This window comes from Equus asinus, chromosome 2 (assembly GCF_041296235.1).
Source record: "Equus asinus isolate D_3611 breed Donkey chromosome 2, EquAss-T2T_v2, whole genome shotgun sequence".
NCBI classification, from domain to species: domain Eukaryota; kingdom Metazoa; phylum Chordata; class Mammalia; order Perissodactyla; family Equidae; genus Equus; species Equus asinus.
The window spans coordinates 124,586,073-124,603,376 of NC_091791.1; the positions used below are offsets into that span (position 1 = coordinate 124,586,073).

General features: G+C 42.4%; 1 protein-coding gene across 11 annotated transcripts in view; it reads right to left on the minus strand.

Moving 5' to 3' along the window:
• The window catches only part of PEAK1 (pseudopodium enriched atypical kinase 1), a 298,588-nt gene that overhangs the window by 2,550 nt on the left and 278,734 nt on the right, over positions 1 to 17,304 (minus strand). For 9 of the 11 annotated variants that reach the window (XM_070504457.1, XM_044764233.2, XM_070504454.1 and 6 more), the window contains one exon: positions 1,657 to 8,436. In XM_070504457.1, the coding sequence (XP_070360558.1) occupies positions 7,273 to 8,436 (1,164 nt within the window). In that variant the 3' untranslated portion in view covers positions 1,657 to 7,272. Of the gene's footprint in view, positions 1 to 741; positions 855 to 1,656; positions 8,437 to 17,304 lie in introns of those variants that run through there. The other 2 variants (XR_011501633.1, XR_011501634.1) reach the window with 2 other exon arrangements.

The following is a 17,304-nucleotide window of genomic DNA, read 5'->3' on the forward strand; positions in this document are numbered from 1 at the left end:
TTAGCTGTAATTGCCTTGAGCCACTCTTAACAACAACTTGTGATCTGCCAACTGCAGTTCTTGGCTCCTAAGGCACTAATGAAGTCCTTTCCCTCACAGGGCACAGGCTCACTTAAAAGGAAGCATAATTTGCTGGGCCTTGGAGAGCAGGCAAAAAGCTCCTGGAGCGGAGGGTATACACTCACAGACCCGGGTACTGAGAGAGCTCCTAGTACCAGTTATCCCAGGTAGGAAAGACCCACATTCTCTGTGGTCTGGGTTGAAAGAAGCCAGTTTGCAGGCATGTGGAAACCAAAGGCCCTAACCAAATGTCAGTGGTCCACTGCCTCTGGATGACCCAGAATCAGAGAGAATGGTGGTCTTGCCGAAGACCCACTAATGGAATTCCCAGGAATGGATCCCATTCTGAGCAAAGTGATGGAGGGGAAATAGGATGATTTCTCTCCAGGCTCTCCAGTTATACCAAAGGAAAAAGTGACCCCATTGGAAGAATAGAAACTCTGGGTTTCTCTGGCCTTGCTCCACCTCACCTGGAGTCTGGCTAGGGCAACGCTGAACTGGTCCTACCATCCATGCCCAGACCCTTTACAGAGCCCCAGGTTGGCCACTCCTGCCAGCAGAGCATTAGATAGCAACCTAGTCCTAGTGCACTCCATCTCTGTGGCCCCATGACCTCTCAGCCCCGACTGCCTGCTTCCTTCTTTCGTTCCTCTCCCCCATAAGCCAATGCGCTATACTCACAAGTAGGAAGAGCAGTTTCCTTGGCTCCTCTCCGGCAAGCAGGTTGAGAACTGCCGCAGGCAGAGCCTGTGTCCTGGGTACTGTCTCTCGGGTTTTGTTGCTGACCCTTCCTCCTAGACCCAGGCAACACAGAGAGAGCTCTGAGGCCCACACCAATATGGGTTCTGCCTCCTCAGCAACACAAAATTTGAGCATGGCAATTACTTTTCTGGATGCTTTGATTCATGTCTGCATTAATTCATATGCTTCACCATGTGTGTAAATTCCAGAGTGTTTGCTAGCAGAGAGGAACAGAAACACTGGGCTGGAGACAGTGTCCATTGCAAGGGGTTTAAAGGTCTAAAATCTGGTCTAAGTTTAGATCTACTTGTTTGCACTTTCATCCATTCTACGTTTAATAATGTGGCAGCTGTCGCTACCACTGCTGACTGCTGACTCTTCCTGCCTAAGCCAGGTGGTCTCCTCTTTCTGCTACTGAAGTGACTGGCATATTAGCTTGTCTGCCTTTGTGAGGACACTGTGTGTGACCGTGTACCTTAAGAAATAGGCAAAAGAAATGTGAATTCTGAAGCAGACGATGCTGTACAAGGCCCTGCCTCTGCTCCTATTGTCTGCACAGCTCTGAGATCTCCACTGAGGGGGTCGGTCAGAGCCAGCTAACCAAATCTCTCATAGTACAAACCCAGAAGTCTGGATGGTGACTGGCCACTAGGGGGTGATCTCACACAGCAAACCTGCAGCCTTCTGCAGTCTGGGGAAAGCCTAAGTCCTTCACTTCCTCATCACAGTCTAGTTTTCTCAGATGAGGGAAGGAATGAACAGAAAATACAATTCAGGTCAGCAGTGAATGAGGATCCAAGAAAGCACACATCCGGGGGGCAAGATATAACCATGTCCAGCATGTCAGTAAGGAAGAGTCACCAAAAGGACGAATGCTTGTCTGGTTTTTGGGGTATATTAAAATGAATTTATTTACACAGTAACATGATGCCACAGAGAACACAGCAAAGTACCACAGCAAACCAAAGGGTGGTGCCACCTGGTGACAGAGGGGACCTTTCATGGGTAGATTTATACAACTCTAAAATATCTAAGTAGAGTGGTGAAGCTCCAGGAAAGAGCAAGAGAAACAAGATTTTCAAATATAGAGTGTGGGCAGAGTCATGGGGAAGTAAAGAGAGATTGGAATGAGGATTGCCATGATGCAAATCACTGAGAATGATGACATCTTGCTTCTGCCCTGATCTTATGCCAAAATGCCCTGCATATCATCAACAGAAAATCCCAACCCAGTGTGTTCACACATAACACTTTAAAACTGGTAAGGGAAGGGATAACCAAGCGGTATTTGGAGCAAGTTTCCTGAAGCAGTGTGGTTTATCTTTCAAAAATGCTACCCTGAAGCCATAGGGCTGGTTCAACATTCAAGTTATCGTGAGTGCACACACATACTTTCCACACACTATATGGGCAAAATGGATTTTCCACAATACAATAATATTCATAGCAAAATATATGACTCTGTACTTCTGCTAGGTTAAAAAACTTCCAACCTCTTTTGATTCCCTGAAACTTTCTTGATTTAAAAAAAACATGGAGGTGAGTGGGATGGGTAAAGGTGAGAAGCTGAAATAAACACAGAGGCTCTCTGGAGTGGGAAACATGTAATGGGATGTCTGGAATGCAGGCCCCCACAGCCCACCTAGGTGGGGAAAACTTCTAGCAATGGCTGGTGCAAAAACCTACTCTAATCTCAAACAGCTGCAGAGAGGTGTTTAACAGCTATAGCACCTTGTATATTCTGGGCACTTATAAATATTAAATGGTGGTGATGATGGGAGGTAAACACCTCTGTAAGAAAGTTTATAAAAACTATTACAATTTTTGTTAAGAAATTTCCCAAGAGTTCTTTAAACAAACCTATTGAAACTACCACAACTCTTAAAAAAAATCCTCAGCTGTCAGTATCACATGGATATGATGTCCCCAAGCTGAAGTTTAGGCAATAGCCACAGTCACGTCAAGGGGAGAGAGAATAGTTTTTTCTCCTTAAATATTGGGGAACTTCACAATCTGCCCAGGCTTTCATAATTATCTTCTTCTTCTTTTTTCCCCCTAATACACAAAATAGACTTTTTTTTTTAACAGGTGTTTTTTGAAGATGGATTATTTTATCAGCCAAATACCTTGACATGGAATGTATGTGAATTCTCCTCCCATGGCATCTATCATAACTCAACCTCATCACCTTAGAAGCATCAATACAAAAAGGCCTGATTTCTTTGGTATTATCTCTATCTAGGATCTTGCATTGCAGCTCTTCTGGCTTCCTTATGGCATCACTTTTGGTCCGTGGAACCCCGACTCTCAGTGCTGCTGTAGCACGGACAGCTTGACATCAGTGCACACTTCAGCAAGAGTGGCACTTGGATTTGTCTCGGCACAGCACTTAGGGCCTTTGAGAGTTTGAGCTTCAATGAGGTAAAACTAATAACCCAGTTACTTGGGTGGCCATCCTGTTCACTCATTAGGCTGGACCAGAATTTTCAATTCTTACCAAATAGTGAGGGGAATAAAAAAAATGTAAGTTGGCCTAGGGGGTCAAGTTCCTCTCTCCCTCCTCTGCAACTATGTTCATACTTTATTTATACATCTAGAATAATTTGGAACATAGTGCAGTATCCTAAGTCCACCCCAATTTCTGGGACTAGCTTGTATTTTTTCAGATCACTATTGGTACAATCTAGGGAAAAATCCTAGTTGCAGGTTACCAGCAAAACCAAGTCCGGTTTCTTCCCAGCCAAAGTATTCTTAATTCAAATTTGGGAACCTGAGTGCAATCCTTCTATGCCTTACTATTTGGTAGGCCCCAGAAATCTTTCATGGAAATTTCGCAATGCTAGAAACCTTTAAATATAATTTTAGGTGGTTTTATTCCCAGAAATAGCATTAATATTTCTAGAAGTTTAGGTCTCTTGGCTTAGAGTTTTCTACGTTCACAAACTCATTCTGAGATTGGAAGCAAAACTGGACCCCACTTAATCTGACAATGAAAAGCTACTCAGACTCTTAAAATCCTAGCAAATATGTTTCACTTTTAGCCCCTCAACATCAGTAGTGTGGGTGCTTGTGTCCCCGTCTATATCTCACCCTGTTCACCTTCAGAGGGCAAAACCAGAAACCCACTGCCATGCTCCTGGCTTCCACTTCTAACGTAGCCTAGGGGTTGGTGAACCTCATTCAAGATTCCTTTGTTGTTGATTCCACAGGTTACAATTCTTTGTGAATTAGCTTCTAGGCATCACATTAGTGTACATATATCACAGGGGCTCTCCTCAGGCTAGCACGGGGGAATCTCTCGTGTCCTGGTCCTCTTTGCAGAACGTCAGATTCTCTTACCTCCAAGATGAGGTTATAGCTCTAACAAGGCACTCAGCTATACATTCAGTCTTGGTCTTGGCTCCTCCAGCCATATCTTCTTTCTCTAGCACTCAAATATGTCAGAGACATTGTTCTTGCTCATGTGGCTTAAGGAAAAGTTCCAATAGCGGCTGAATTGTTCAAACTCTCAATATAAACGGAAGACTCTATGGTACAGACCTCAATGGAAAGGAAAAAAATTTCCAATCAATATTGAAGACAAGACTTGATGTAACTGGGAAATCTTAAAGTGCTGTACTAGTCATAATCCAAAACTCATATGTATGTATGTATACATGTCTGTGTCTGAGGGTAGGATTTCTTGTCAGTTGATGAATGAATTCAAAGTTCCGACTACAATTAAAATGGAAATGTAAAAACACATTTGTGGTAATAGTAGATTGACTGAATTTCATTACTTTGAAAAATACTCTGAGGACCACCTGATGTAGTACTTCTTGCCTAGAAATAGTTATTTTGTCATTCTGCTCTAACCTATAACACTCTCTTCCCTCCCTACCTCACATTCCTCGGCCATCACTCAGAGAAAAATTAATCTAGCCATCTGTCTCTGGGAAGCCTGAGGCCCTTCTCTGACTAGTTGGCATTCATCTTTTGCCATTAACAAATCTGAATATGAAAACAGTACTGAACACATCAGATATGAAGAGGTGCTTGGTTTACCAGTGCTATAAGATAATGGTAGTGGAGGGTATCCATGCTTATAACACTATAGAGTTAAAATGAAGAAGGCTGGATCCAAGTTAAACAGAAAAAAAAAAAAAAGGAAAAGAAAAAGGATACCTCGAGAACAAATAGAGGGATGAGGGAACATTCTTCATTAAATATAAAACCTTATTAAATAGTCAACATTCAAATTTACAAGGGCAAGGCACCACAAGAGTGACATTGAAAAAGTGTCTCAATATGCAAACCATGGGCAGAGAGGGCTGCTAAGGGAATGTGCTGGCTAACATGGTCAGTGGTCTGTGTGTTGCTTCTTCAGTGTATAATTATGCAAGGAGTTATGTGCACGTGGGCTATGCTAAAGTGAACCAAACACCAATCTGCTAGACAAGGCGGAGCCATGCCACAGGACACTAAGAGAGTGGACTGCTGGCCTGCAGCAGCATGTCCACCCTGTGGCCATTCCTGGGTCAGAGCCCTGCACTCTGGCTAGAGAAGCAAGACTCTTTGTGGGCCAATCAACTCTCTTCCTTGGGAGTCCTTGCTGCTGGCCAGGAGGACAGGGACATCCTCCATATGGAGCCTCACATGTCCCATTCTCTCTAAAAAAAAGAAGGAAAGAAACAAGTGAACAATAAAATACATTCTTCTCCTTTCTTGATCCTCTTTGATATAGGCGAATCATATGAAAGGCTATTAAAAGTTTACAAATTTCCTAAAGGCCACTAGTGTGCTATCTAAGTAATACTGCACAATCAGTCTTCTTTAAGAAAGCGCACTGGTAGATGAGGGCTCCCTCACTGACTAGGTGCAGAGAACATGTCTATCAATCCTGCCACAGGTTGCTCCCCCAGAGGCCTGGCCCCTACTTCCAGCATGTGTATGCACACACACGGGCACACACGTGCACACACACTCACACTGTCTGAGTGACTCTTGGGATTTCAAGGTTGAAGTAAACAGATACTCACAGTTTTGAATAACACAAGCCACCCCCAAGCCCCACAGCCAGGGTGGAAAAAACACTCATCTTTTAGCGCAAATATGTGCCAAGGGAAGAAGGGGAGGATTTCTGCATATCTTGCTTCAGGTGAAGTTGCAACATAAACACTGTAATATATAGCCAAAAAAAATACATAAAAATTGCACATATATCCATAGGAGAAGAGCACAGACCTCATGAACAGTGAACAGCTCTCAACCAGCCACCTCAGCAGTCAAAATTCCCTGTGAGCTGTCCTCCAGAGCCATTTCAGAGTCATAAGGAGCAATGTGACAGTGCAACTGGGAGGCAGTCTCTCCATAAAAGGTCAGCATTCTACGGAGGACGTCATCATCAGTGGCCTTCTCCCTCTCCCCTGCCTTCTGGCCATCCCAATAGCCAGCAGCAATGTGCCCTCTAAGGAGATCTTAGAGCTTAACTGACAGCCATTTCATTCGGGACTGTTATCTACAGCATTTGGTAGACTAGTTAATACTGGCTACTAATAGAAGGAAGCTGGCCAACACTGACAGCTCTGACAGTAATCAAAGAACGGTACTTTAAGCTGTTCCCCTGATGGCCCCTAGAGAATTGCACATGCAGTAAAATCATCTCCTTGTGTCCTGCTGGCTATTTATAAGATCTGAACTGCACTCCATCTTGGTGAGGCACTGGTGACACCATCTTGGGTCAGCTATGTAATGGGCCACAAGTGGATGATAAACCCAAACTTCATTGGCAAGTGGGGAAAGAGCAGAGGTAAAGGAGAATTAGGCAGTGGCAGCAAAAATGAGACTGTTAGGGCTGTCATCCATGCAGTGTACCCACTTATTGATAAGAAAAGTGAAAATAGGTCCATGACCCAAGGGATAGGATCTTTCCTTGTCCTTCAACTATCTATTGGAAGAAAGGCTATAGTCCCTGGAATCAAAACTGAGCTGATGCTAAGGATGGCAGTTCTGCCAGGTAAGAAAGTCAGTTACTGATACTTTAAAGGAAGAAAGTCTGTCATGAGAGCTTACTGGATGATGGTAAAACTGGTTAAATCTGTCTATTGCTAGTGAGAATAAATAGTTGGTGTTAAAAAGACAGATGATATTCAAAATTATGGAGGAACTGCACATAGCTCACTGAGTTCATCCCTTCAAGGATGTGCATTTCCATTTTTTACCTGCATTTGTGGGACAATTAGGGTGGAAGGTATTCCAAAGGAAGGCAACTACTTATTTGTGCAGTTGAATTTCTATAAAGTTAAGACAGACTCAGTTCTCACTTGATGTAGAGCTGTGGATAACCCTTCTGAGTGGACTCATCTGTTCATGGACAGAGATGGAAGGTTTGTCTCTCTTCTTTCCTTGCATTCTGTGTGAGTAGTAGGAAGGGGAAGTGCATGGGTGACTTGAAGAAGGTGAAAATGAAGTAAAAGCAGCAGCCAGGACACATTAACGGTGTTGCAGGATTTTCACAATATAACTGAGGGAGTCTGGAGTGGCAAAAGCCAAATACTGAGCACAAAGCCAGTCCTCAAGGCTGACTCCACCCTCCCTGTCCAAGGACTTCTCAGCAAACTTGATCATCAGCAGTGTTCGCTTGATGTCTAGCCAGTTTTGGAGCAGGGCATTCCTCTGCATTGGGCTGGGGGAGGTGGTGAAGGTCTGGAAGAGATCTTCCCGGGGACCCCAGAGGAGACACTGGAGGATGCCTTTGGCATCTGAAATGAGGATCCGCTCAGAAGGGTTGGGATTCAGGAGGCAGCTGGCCAGCTGCTGCAGGCCCCGGGAATAGGGAGAGCGGAGTGGGATGCGAGGCAGGTCTGCTCGAGTGTATTCCTTTTCCTTCAGCTCTGGGTTCTCATCGAAGGGGTTGGGCAGGTGTAGCATCTCATAGATGAGGATGCCTGTCTGGAACTCATCACACTTTTTATACTGGGTGGCTGTTATGATCTCTGGAGCAAGGCGGGACTGGTCCCGGAGGATCTCAGGGTCCACCAGATGGCTCTTCTGCTTGGCCTGAGAGAAGTTGCTTACTATGAGCCTGGTGGGACAAGATGAGGTGAGGTTGAACTCTGCAGGCCCAAGGCCACGGGCGGTTCCCCCAGGCTGGTAGTGGACAAGCAGCAGGTTCTCCAGACGTAGATCGCAGTGAGTGACATGGTAGGGTTTGAGATGTTCAAGGCCAGAGCACAGCTGTAAGAGCAGCAGACACACTTGCCTCTCATACAAATCAGGGCTTTTCCCATGCTGGGCCAGAGATTCTTGCACAAAATCAGCCACCGTGAGATAGGGAACCTCTCTGGTGATGACTACAACGTGGCTTCTCTGCTTCCTGCTAATGACTCCCTGGCTTTCTTTCTGGGACGACTCTGTTTCAGAGCAGGACTCTGGGTTTTTCCCATCAGTTTCTCCTTTCACCTCTTCTTTAGGTTCTTTCGTTTCACCCTCTTCCTCTTCAGGGGCATCAGGATCCTCCCAGGGAAGCAGACGGTTAGGGACTTCAGCAAGGAAATGACCACAGTCCTGCTGGATGTTAAAATGGACAGCCAGACTCTGCCGGACAGCCAAGCTGTGATAATACTGCTGAGATTCTTTAGCTTTGCTCTTACAGATCTGGAAGAAGAAAGCAAATAGCACAATTTAAAATGCCCACTTTTATAATCAGGCTTATGATGTGTAAAGGAGGATTAACTGGAAGGTGACTGGTTAGGAACAAACAGTGTTATAGTGAAGTCTTCAGAAAGGGTCTTGGTAACCCTGTGCTAAGTGACAGTAACAATGGCAATAACCATTTTTCATGGCTGTCTACATGCTTAACACTTTATGCATATTATCTCTAGTCTTCATACTAACCCTTTAAAGTAGGCTGAGGATCTAAGAATTAAAAAAAAAAAAAAAAAAGTCCAGGGCTACTGGTTTGCAAACTTAAGTCTGTCTAACACCAAAGCTTGCTCTTTCCACTATACCCTGCACCTCATTTAGAAGATAGAACAACAAAAAACAATTTTTCACCGACTTTCTGTATAGGTTTACAGCCCAGACTTACACAGCGGATCAATAAATGGCTCATAAAGTAGGCCAGGATATCTTATTTTATTACTTGTCAGGAGAGTGACATACAATTGGCCAAGTGAACTGCAGGGTTTCCTAACTTTTCAATGAAGGTCATTGTGATGATCACAACTCAGGCACTCAACGTCACTGGCCGGATAGAGATAAAGATTTGAAAGAAAAACTTGTCTAGTCAGAGCAAAATCAACATTTCAAGGGCAGGACTCTGACTTCTATGCTTTCTCTTAACAGGCCTCACTTAAGGCCCAATATTCAGGCAATAAGGCCTTTCAAAGAGAACTTTATTAGATGGTTATGGATCAAGGAAGAGTTCTTTTGATCAAAAATATTAGCCAAGAATTCTATATACTAAAACAATCATTGTATTTCTAGGATTAAAGGATTAGAAAAGCGAAAAGTAAATAAAATCACCCCGAAATGGATTATCCTCATGATGTGATGCGGACGAGCCGCCAATGGAAGACAGTCTCTAACACTAGCTCACAGATCATAACAGCCCGGTGAGGGCAGCTCTTCCGTGACCGTGTTAACTGAGGAACACATTTTCTACTCTTCCTCCTCAATAGGAGCAGCTGCCATATTTCACAGACATCAAAGCCTCCCAACAACAGGCAGTGTCTAGTGTTTACACTGCCCATTTATTGCAGTAATACAGAAAAGAAGCACATTTTAAAAAGGATTTTCTAGTCATTTTTACTTAAGCAAAATGCATATTTTCTTAGGAGGGTGCTGATGGGTCCCCAGTTTTGAGAAGCAATAAACTCCGATTTCCATTCAAATAGACAATAATCATAAAAAAGAACCAAAGGCAAAGGAGTACTGGGGGAGAAGAGCATCCTTCTCTCATTTACCGCATTTATACATATTTATTACAGTTAGAGACTTGATACCAGTGATCAATGCCATAGAAATATATATACATTTCTCTCTCTCTCTCCATAGAGAGAGAGATCTGAAAATGAGTTCAAATCTTCTACCACCTACCTAAGCAGTTTGACGGCACACTAAGCATTTCTTCTTTAAGCAAACTTCTGGTCTTGAAACAGATATATCCTCCAGCTCAGTTCAAGTTCAAACATATCTTTCACAAAGTATTATCTTTGGAAAGCTATCAATGTCTCAGCACATGCAGCATAATATATAATCCTATATGCTCATCAATCACAATATGAATTCTTTCTAGACTGTACTGTTGGCAATATTTCATATTTATGTGTCCCCAGGTATTTAAAAATCCTACACTAGTCATCATTCAGTTTGTATAGGAGTTGGATCCAGGACACGGCACTATTAACCCCATTTCCGATTTTAATCATTTGCTCAATATCACATTGCCTGCTGGAATGAAAGTTCAAAGGTCCCAACTCCTCAGTCTTTGAAAAGTGACTTAAATACCACTGAGTTTGGCTGAATGAGACTGTGTAGTTAAACTAGCTGTCATGTGACAGAAAGGACACTCACCAAGGACTCCGAAGGCCTGGGATTTAGCCCTGCCACTAGCTGTGTAACCTGGGGCCTTTCACTTAATTTCTCTGGGTCTCAATTTCCCTAACAAAGGGAGATAATATAAAGAATATTGAAACTACTTTATAAGGCAGTTGTGAGAATTAAATGAGATCAAGTATGTAGAGCATATTTGTAAATCCCAAAGTGGTACAAATGTAACATGGATAATGACTAAAACAATTAACAACTTCCAAATGTTAAAAGTGATGAAATATTAAAGAATCCTCATAATTTTTCAAACAAAGAGAGAGAGAAAGAAAGAAAAACGCATCTTTCCTCTGAGTCCTGAGAGCCACCTGACCCAGCAGGGAGGCTCTCTGATGATGGGTTTGGTAGAGGGCAGCTAAGGAGGGACGGCTGAAGTTGAACACCTCCATGAGTCAGAGTCAGAGTTAGCCCTGACAGACAAGCCAAGACCAGCAGCAGGTTCTCATCCAAGACAGGCCAACCTAAGGCTAAGAGAAAGAGAACTGTTTGGCCATTCTGTAGTTTTCACTATGCCAAGTGGCAATGAAAAAAAACTTGCCATCTTATGGCTTAGCATTAGAAGCAGAGAAGATATTCTAATTGTATATGCATGCACGCACGCACAAACACACACACACTTTTATAAGATTCCTCAGAGCTTTGTGAGTAGATAAGAACATGGATACTACAACAAGAATTTATGTTTAGCTTCACAGATCAACCTGAGATAAAGGTTCAAATGATTTACGAAGAAGAAATGATAAATTGTTTAGTTATTTTGGATGTTCTGAAGGAAAATGGCCTGCCTAGATAGCTAATCTGAGTAGGTGGCACCTCCTTATCTCTTCATCTTACAACATGTAGGCAGGCTGAAGAATAATGAGTCATTCTAGTTTTAAGGGAAAAGGAAAAAGGGAGAAGACTGGAGTGTGAAAGAGGAAAACAAAATACTAGGGCTTTTAATCGGTTCATAACCATGAAAACAGTTACAACCAAAACACAGACCTATGGAGATTTCCATGATAGGATTTCTCATATGATGAGTATCTCATAAATCTTTATTATGGAGCCTGCAATGATATTAATTTAGGAAGGAGCATTATATTATTCTATGCACCACATAGTAGCCATTTTTCAAATATTAATAACTTGACTCCCCTAGTTTTAAAAAAAACTTAAAATGACCTGACTTCAGATGATAAATTTCTAGTCCAAAAGTTATTTCAAAAAACAAGGCACTCTTTCTAGAACAAGTGCACAGGGTTCTTCCTGCTACTTGTTGTTTTTTCCTTCTTCCCTTACCCAGTATTTTCTCTACTAGGGATCAAAGTTAATTCTTCTTGGTCTCCTATTTTCATTTATCTTTCTTGAAAGGAATTCACATTCCTCCTTTATAAAGGGTAGCTGCCTTGAACTAGAGGAGTCTCAAGAAAGATTCCACTCCCCAAGAATGAATTCCACAGGACTCCTAGGCGCCCCCAAATTTTGAAATAGGAACAAAACTGGAGCTGGAATGGCCCCATATTTTCATGTAAGATTCCTTCTTTCTATAAGAGAAAATCATCTCATATATTATTTTTTTGACTATGTATGGGAAAACCTATTTAAAATGTGGCCAATTTTGGCAGATTCTGTACTGTTTACATTTTTTGAATGGGAAGAAAAATGCTATGAGAGCCTGAACCACAGTGACACTAGAGGGAGCTGCAATATTAATACCAGGAGTCATTTACAAGTAAACTGTGCAGCAAGAGAACAAAACCAGGCTGGTAAAGGTTGACTCCTATAAAATATGCCAGAGGTCCTTTTCCTGGACAAGTTTTTGGTTCTCTGAAGGTGGAATGCCAAATTCATGCACAGGGAAAGCTTCGTGTGAAGAGCACAAGCTGGAGAAGATGCCCATCCTGGGCACAGTGACCTTGCCTGCTTGCCCACTCACAGGGCACACCTTCCTGAGCTGCTCCTCCAGAGGAAGCCAGAAGAACATCAGAATGGACAGCCAGCCAGCTTGGAGTTACACACCCGCCAATGTGGATAAGGCACTGTCACAAAAACAGAGGCTTGAGGGGAAGATGAGTCCTTGTCTGAGTTAAAGATGAGTGAGGACAGAGAAGCGGAAGGAGAAATATTGATTCATATCAATTAAGCATTCAAAAAGTATCTGATGGATCCTCAGCACTTCTCATCTGTAGGACACAGCATCCTAAAGCAATCCAGCCAGAGTCCCAAATACAGTGGGGTGGGGAGCCCCTTAACCACTGATAAATCATTTGTTGGAAAATGGCAAAAAAAAAAAAGGCTTCCAGAATCAGAGCCAAATTACCCTCTCTTAAGACCTTCTCAGACCCAGGTCAAAACACACAATACTTATACAATCCTGATCTTAGTAGGGAAACAGAGTTTGACAACTGTTCCTCACATACAACCTGAAAAATTTAATTCTAAACATTCATATCAGTACAGGGGCTCATTTTCTGTGTTGCTCCTGGCAACTGCTCTGCATACCTTTGAGGCAAATTTGCCATTAAAAGCATTTCTGTTTGTAATAATCATCTTACCCTAGGCAGCTAACTTAAAAAGTAGGCTGTGGGGGCTTTGACTGTAACGCTCCATTAAAAGCAGCTGGGAAGGAGAAGACAGCATTATGTTTCTAATACTACTTACCCTTTCAGAACGCCTACAGTGCCTGGGACCTACAAAGAGGATGTACATCTTGCTACCCTTTCAGTGTTGGGGAATGGAGCAGATATTCAGTTTAAGGGAACAAAGTAGGGAAGTGGGGGGAAAAGTTAGACATTTGGCAAAACAGGATGGCGTGGCTATGGAATAAATCAGTTGCTGAATGGAGTCATATTATCCATTCTTCTTGACTCTTCCTCCCAAAGGCTCCCTGAAATGCTGATGTTTGGGTGGTAGTGGGGGGGGGGGCGAAGAGGAGGGGGGTCCTGCTCTCTGTCCTTTTTCTCATTGACACACTCCTTTCAGCAACCTCATGGCTTCAACCATCTTGACATACTGCTGACTTCCACATCTACATTTGTAACCCAGATTTGTCTCTGAGCTTTAGACTCATCTATACAATGGCCTACATGATTTCTCCTCATGTTTGCCCCATCCCATAGATGCCTTAAACTCAACATAACCAAACCTGAACTCTTCTTCCCGCCAAACCCTGTTCTTACAGTATTCCCTCTCTTGGTAAATGACTTCATTATCTGTCCCACCATCTGGATGAAAAATCAAGTTCACTCTGGATTTCTCCTCCATCTTCATTCCCTACATCTAATGAATTACCAACTTCTATTGATTTTGGTCCCAAATAACTTTCAAATTATCCTCTTTTCTTCATCTCTATTGCTACCATTATCACTTGCCTGGACTAGTACAAAAGATTTCCAACTTGTCCCCCTGCCTCTCATGCAACTCCCCTCAAACTCACTTCTCACATGGCCACCAGAGACACCTTTCAAAACAATTGGATATCACATGCCTATATAAATTTCCTAGTGGCTCCCCATTATTTTCACAGTCCTAGCCTGGATTCCTTTTCCAGTCTTATTTCTCACTCTCTTCCACTTTCGCCACATTGAACTACCTCCAGCCAGCCCCACTCCTACCCTTCAGGTGTTCTCTCTGATTGCGGCCCTTCTTCACCCTTCAGCTGCCTGAGGGATTCCTACTTATTCTTTCAAGGCCCTTCCCACATGTCACTGGTCAAAGAGAAAGTGTTAAATACCCTAAGCCTTCTTTCTGTGTTTCTTCTATATCTTGTACATGTCTCTGTTATTATAGTTACCATATTTTTAAATCTATCTTAAGAGTAGATATTTGTATCTTTAGGGTCCAGCACAGAGCAACGCACGTAGCATATGCTCAATATGCCTGTACAGAATATCAAGAAGGGCAACATCTGATCCGGTGTAGCCACAGGGTTTATTTACTCAGAGCAGCTAGAATATATCAACAGCTTTTATGAAACAGACGAAAGTTGGCAAGGTGATGGGGAGGGGACAATGGCAGACAAATCTAAGTAATAAACACTCAAGACCTGACTACACAAGTAAGTAAAATCTGAACAAAGAGGGCTGACTCCGGAGTCCAGTCTGCCCTGCAGTAGTTTTTCACTGCACAAAACTACACAAAACAGCATTGCTCTTCATCATTTCATTCAATTTTCTTTCGTTTTCTCCAAAGAAAGCAATAATTACAAAATAAAGGACTCTTCAAAAATACTCTATATTAGCTCTTATTTTTCCATTATGGGCCCAGTCGGCTTAGTATGCCTTCAGCCTAGTTCCACTTTATTAGCAGGGAATCTCATTTCCATTTCCGCTATATATTTTACAGTGTCTCAGTTAACCTTAAGTGAGACGGATATTTTTGGGAATAAATTGTAGAAGGACAAAAATGAGAAACACTGAACATCACACACACTATACCACCTGTGGTAATTTTGTCACATTATACAAAAAAACTGCAAATGGGAGAGAGTATAGAATGAAAACCTGCAAATTCTAAATTGATATCCAGTATTTGGTACAACCTTGCTCTAAGAATATAGGCTGATCGCTGACTGACCTCAATTCCATGATCTGCCTAGGAGGAGTATTGCTTCACTTGGTGCTACAGAGCTAAGATACACACACACTCAGTGCTGTTACAAATATATTCGAAATGGATTAAGTATTTAATATACAAATGTTGTCTGGGCCCCAAGTACTCAGAACTCCATGCTCTAGGAATCTGCTATGAGATCTGCCAGGTAGGCCAGGAAATTTATAGCTTGAATTGCTGCAAAAATGTTCACATGCCCAAAAAAGCCATTTTGGAGTCTAGAAGAGAAATTCAAGAAGGCAATTGTATAAGATTTTACTTGTGACTTGTACTCATTAAATCTTTTCACGTTCCCGCTCAGCATATGGATCAGAAGAAAATCACTTGTGTTCCTAAGCCAGTAACTTAGGCTGACAGAATGATGTCCAGGATGTTCACACTAGAGAAACTGAGGCACAGAAAAGTTCAATAACCAGCTCAGGGTCCAGATTAGGAATTCAATTAATTTGAATCCAACTTACAATTCCTGACTATGTTCACTCACCTTATAAGTGAAAGCCACGGCTACCTTTTCCCACTAGACAATTCATTTTGATTCTAGGTTTACATGAGTAGCTAAAATCTCTCCTTTCTAAACCATTCCCAGCTGAGATTCTCAGGAACTTATTAACCCATTCAGCCCTGAAATGAAGTGGACACTGACCTAGGATGGCTATGAGTAGGTATAGCTGGCTGCTGATCAATGGCTTTCTGTGAAGTTTCAATGTTGGACATATTTCTGTTGAATTACAAAAGTGGGAGTGGTTTCCCCTTTGTAGTTTTTCTCCTTGTCACTAAGCCAATAATTAATTGCCTGTGTCTATAGTTTAAACTAGTTGTAAATTCCTACCAATCACAGTTATTCCTGTTAATGCTTTTTCATTTAGTGTCTTGCTTTCTCAGCAACCCCCCAAATGAGATAAACAGAGACTCTGGAGTCAAAATGCAATAAAAGATGCTGGTCTCCACAGTTAATCTCTACTTTATTACAAGCTTTTAACAAGATTCTTGGCATAGCTGGAAGAAAGGAAGCAGCCTGCTGTAACAGGGACGTGTACATCTTCACTGAGCATTGTGTGTTCCATCCTTGAGAACAAAGACCTGGACTACTGTAAAAAGAGAAGATATCTACTACCCTAAATTTGGAACTGTTGGAAAAATAAGTCAAACATTTATGCTTTTTGCTTATGTGAAATTTTCATCATCTTCCTCAAAGTAATTTCATCCAAGTTTCTTACATGGTCTCACATAGCAGCATTTGTTATAAAATGATCTCATGAGAGCAGTGAAAAAAAGAGCATTCCCCTGAGACTGGGCCATAATTTTAACAACTGTCCACTCTGCTTCTAGGCAAAAGGCTGTCTCTGTCATTTGTCCATTCAGGGACAACACTGAGGTACAGCAGGGCCAGGTGATTGACTCAGGTATGGTGTAATAGGACAGGTTCCACATAGGAGTCAGGAGGCAGCCTGCCATGAAGCTGGTGACCCTGTGCAAAAGTAATTGTTCTTCTCTGGCCTCAGTTTCCTCCTGTGTAGAAGGATGAATGCCTGCCCTTCTAAAGTTGACTTGAGTCTACTTTGAGGATTATGTGTTTGGTAAGTGGCTATTGAGATTCCTTGAAAGGGGGAAAAAGCAAGGTAGATGTTATTTAGAGCAGGGAAGTTTTAAGTTCATGCTTAACTGTATGTTAAGTTTTATTTAGAGAGCAGAGAAGTTAAGGGCTAGAGGCCAGCCAATATGCAGCCTGCAGAGACACATGGTCCGATCTGCTAGGTGGTAGCTCATCAAATGGTGATGAGGGGATAAAAGGAAACATGAGTGAGATAGAAACAGAAATTGAAGGTTAAATATTGTCTGGGCACCAATTTGGCCTTTCCTTCACCAAAACACTTAGAAAGTAGACTGTGCTCACTGCTTCCACAGACTCCACATTCTATACTCCCTCTAACTCGCTGCATCTGATATCTGCTCTTACTATTACCGCCACTGTATTTTCTTGAGATTTACCAGAGATTGAACTCCTGTCTTTTCCTCATTCTGCTCAAGCCTTCTGCAACCTTGGACTCTGCAGTCTCGGACTCTCTGATCTGTAGGTCCTTGCTCTTTGCTACTTCTTTTCCAAACGCTCCTGCTTTGGGTCACTTAGATATGTCGGCCTTTCCCCAATTGGCAGACCTGCCGCTATATTCTTGTAAATTCCCACAGTTTGAACTAAGTCAAGCCTATGAGAGGACTGAGTAACCATATTTCTGGGCTTGACCTCTCTTCTGGGTACCTAATCCACATTTTTATCTGGCAACAGGGTTTCTCTCGACTTGGCTGTCCCAAGGGCATTCTCCA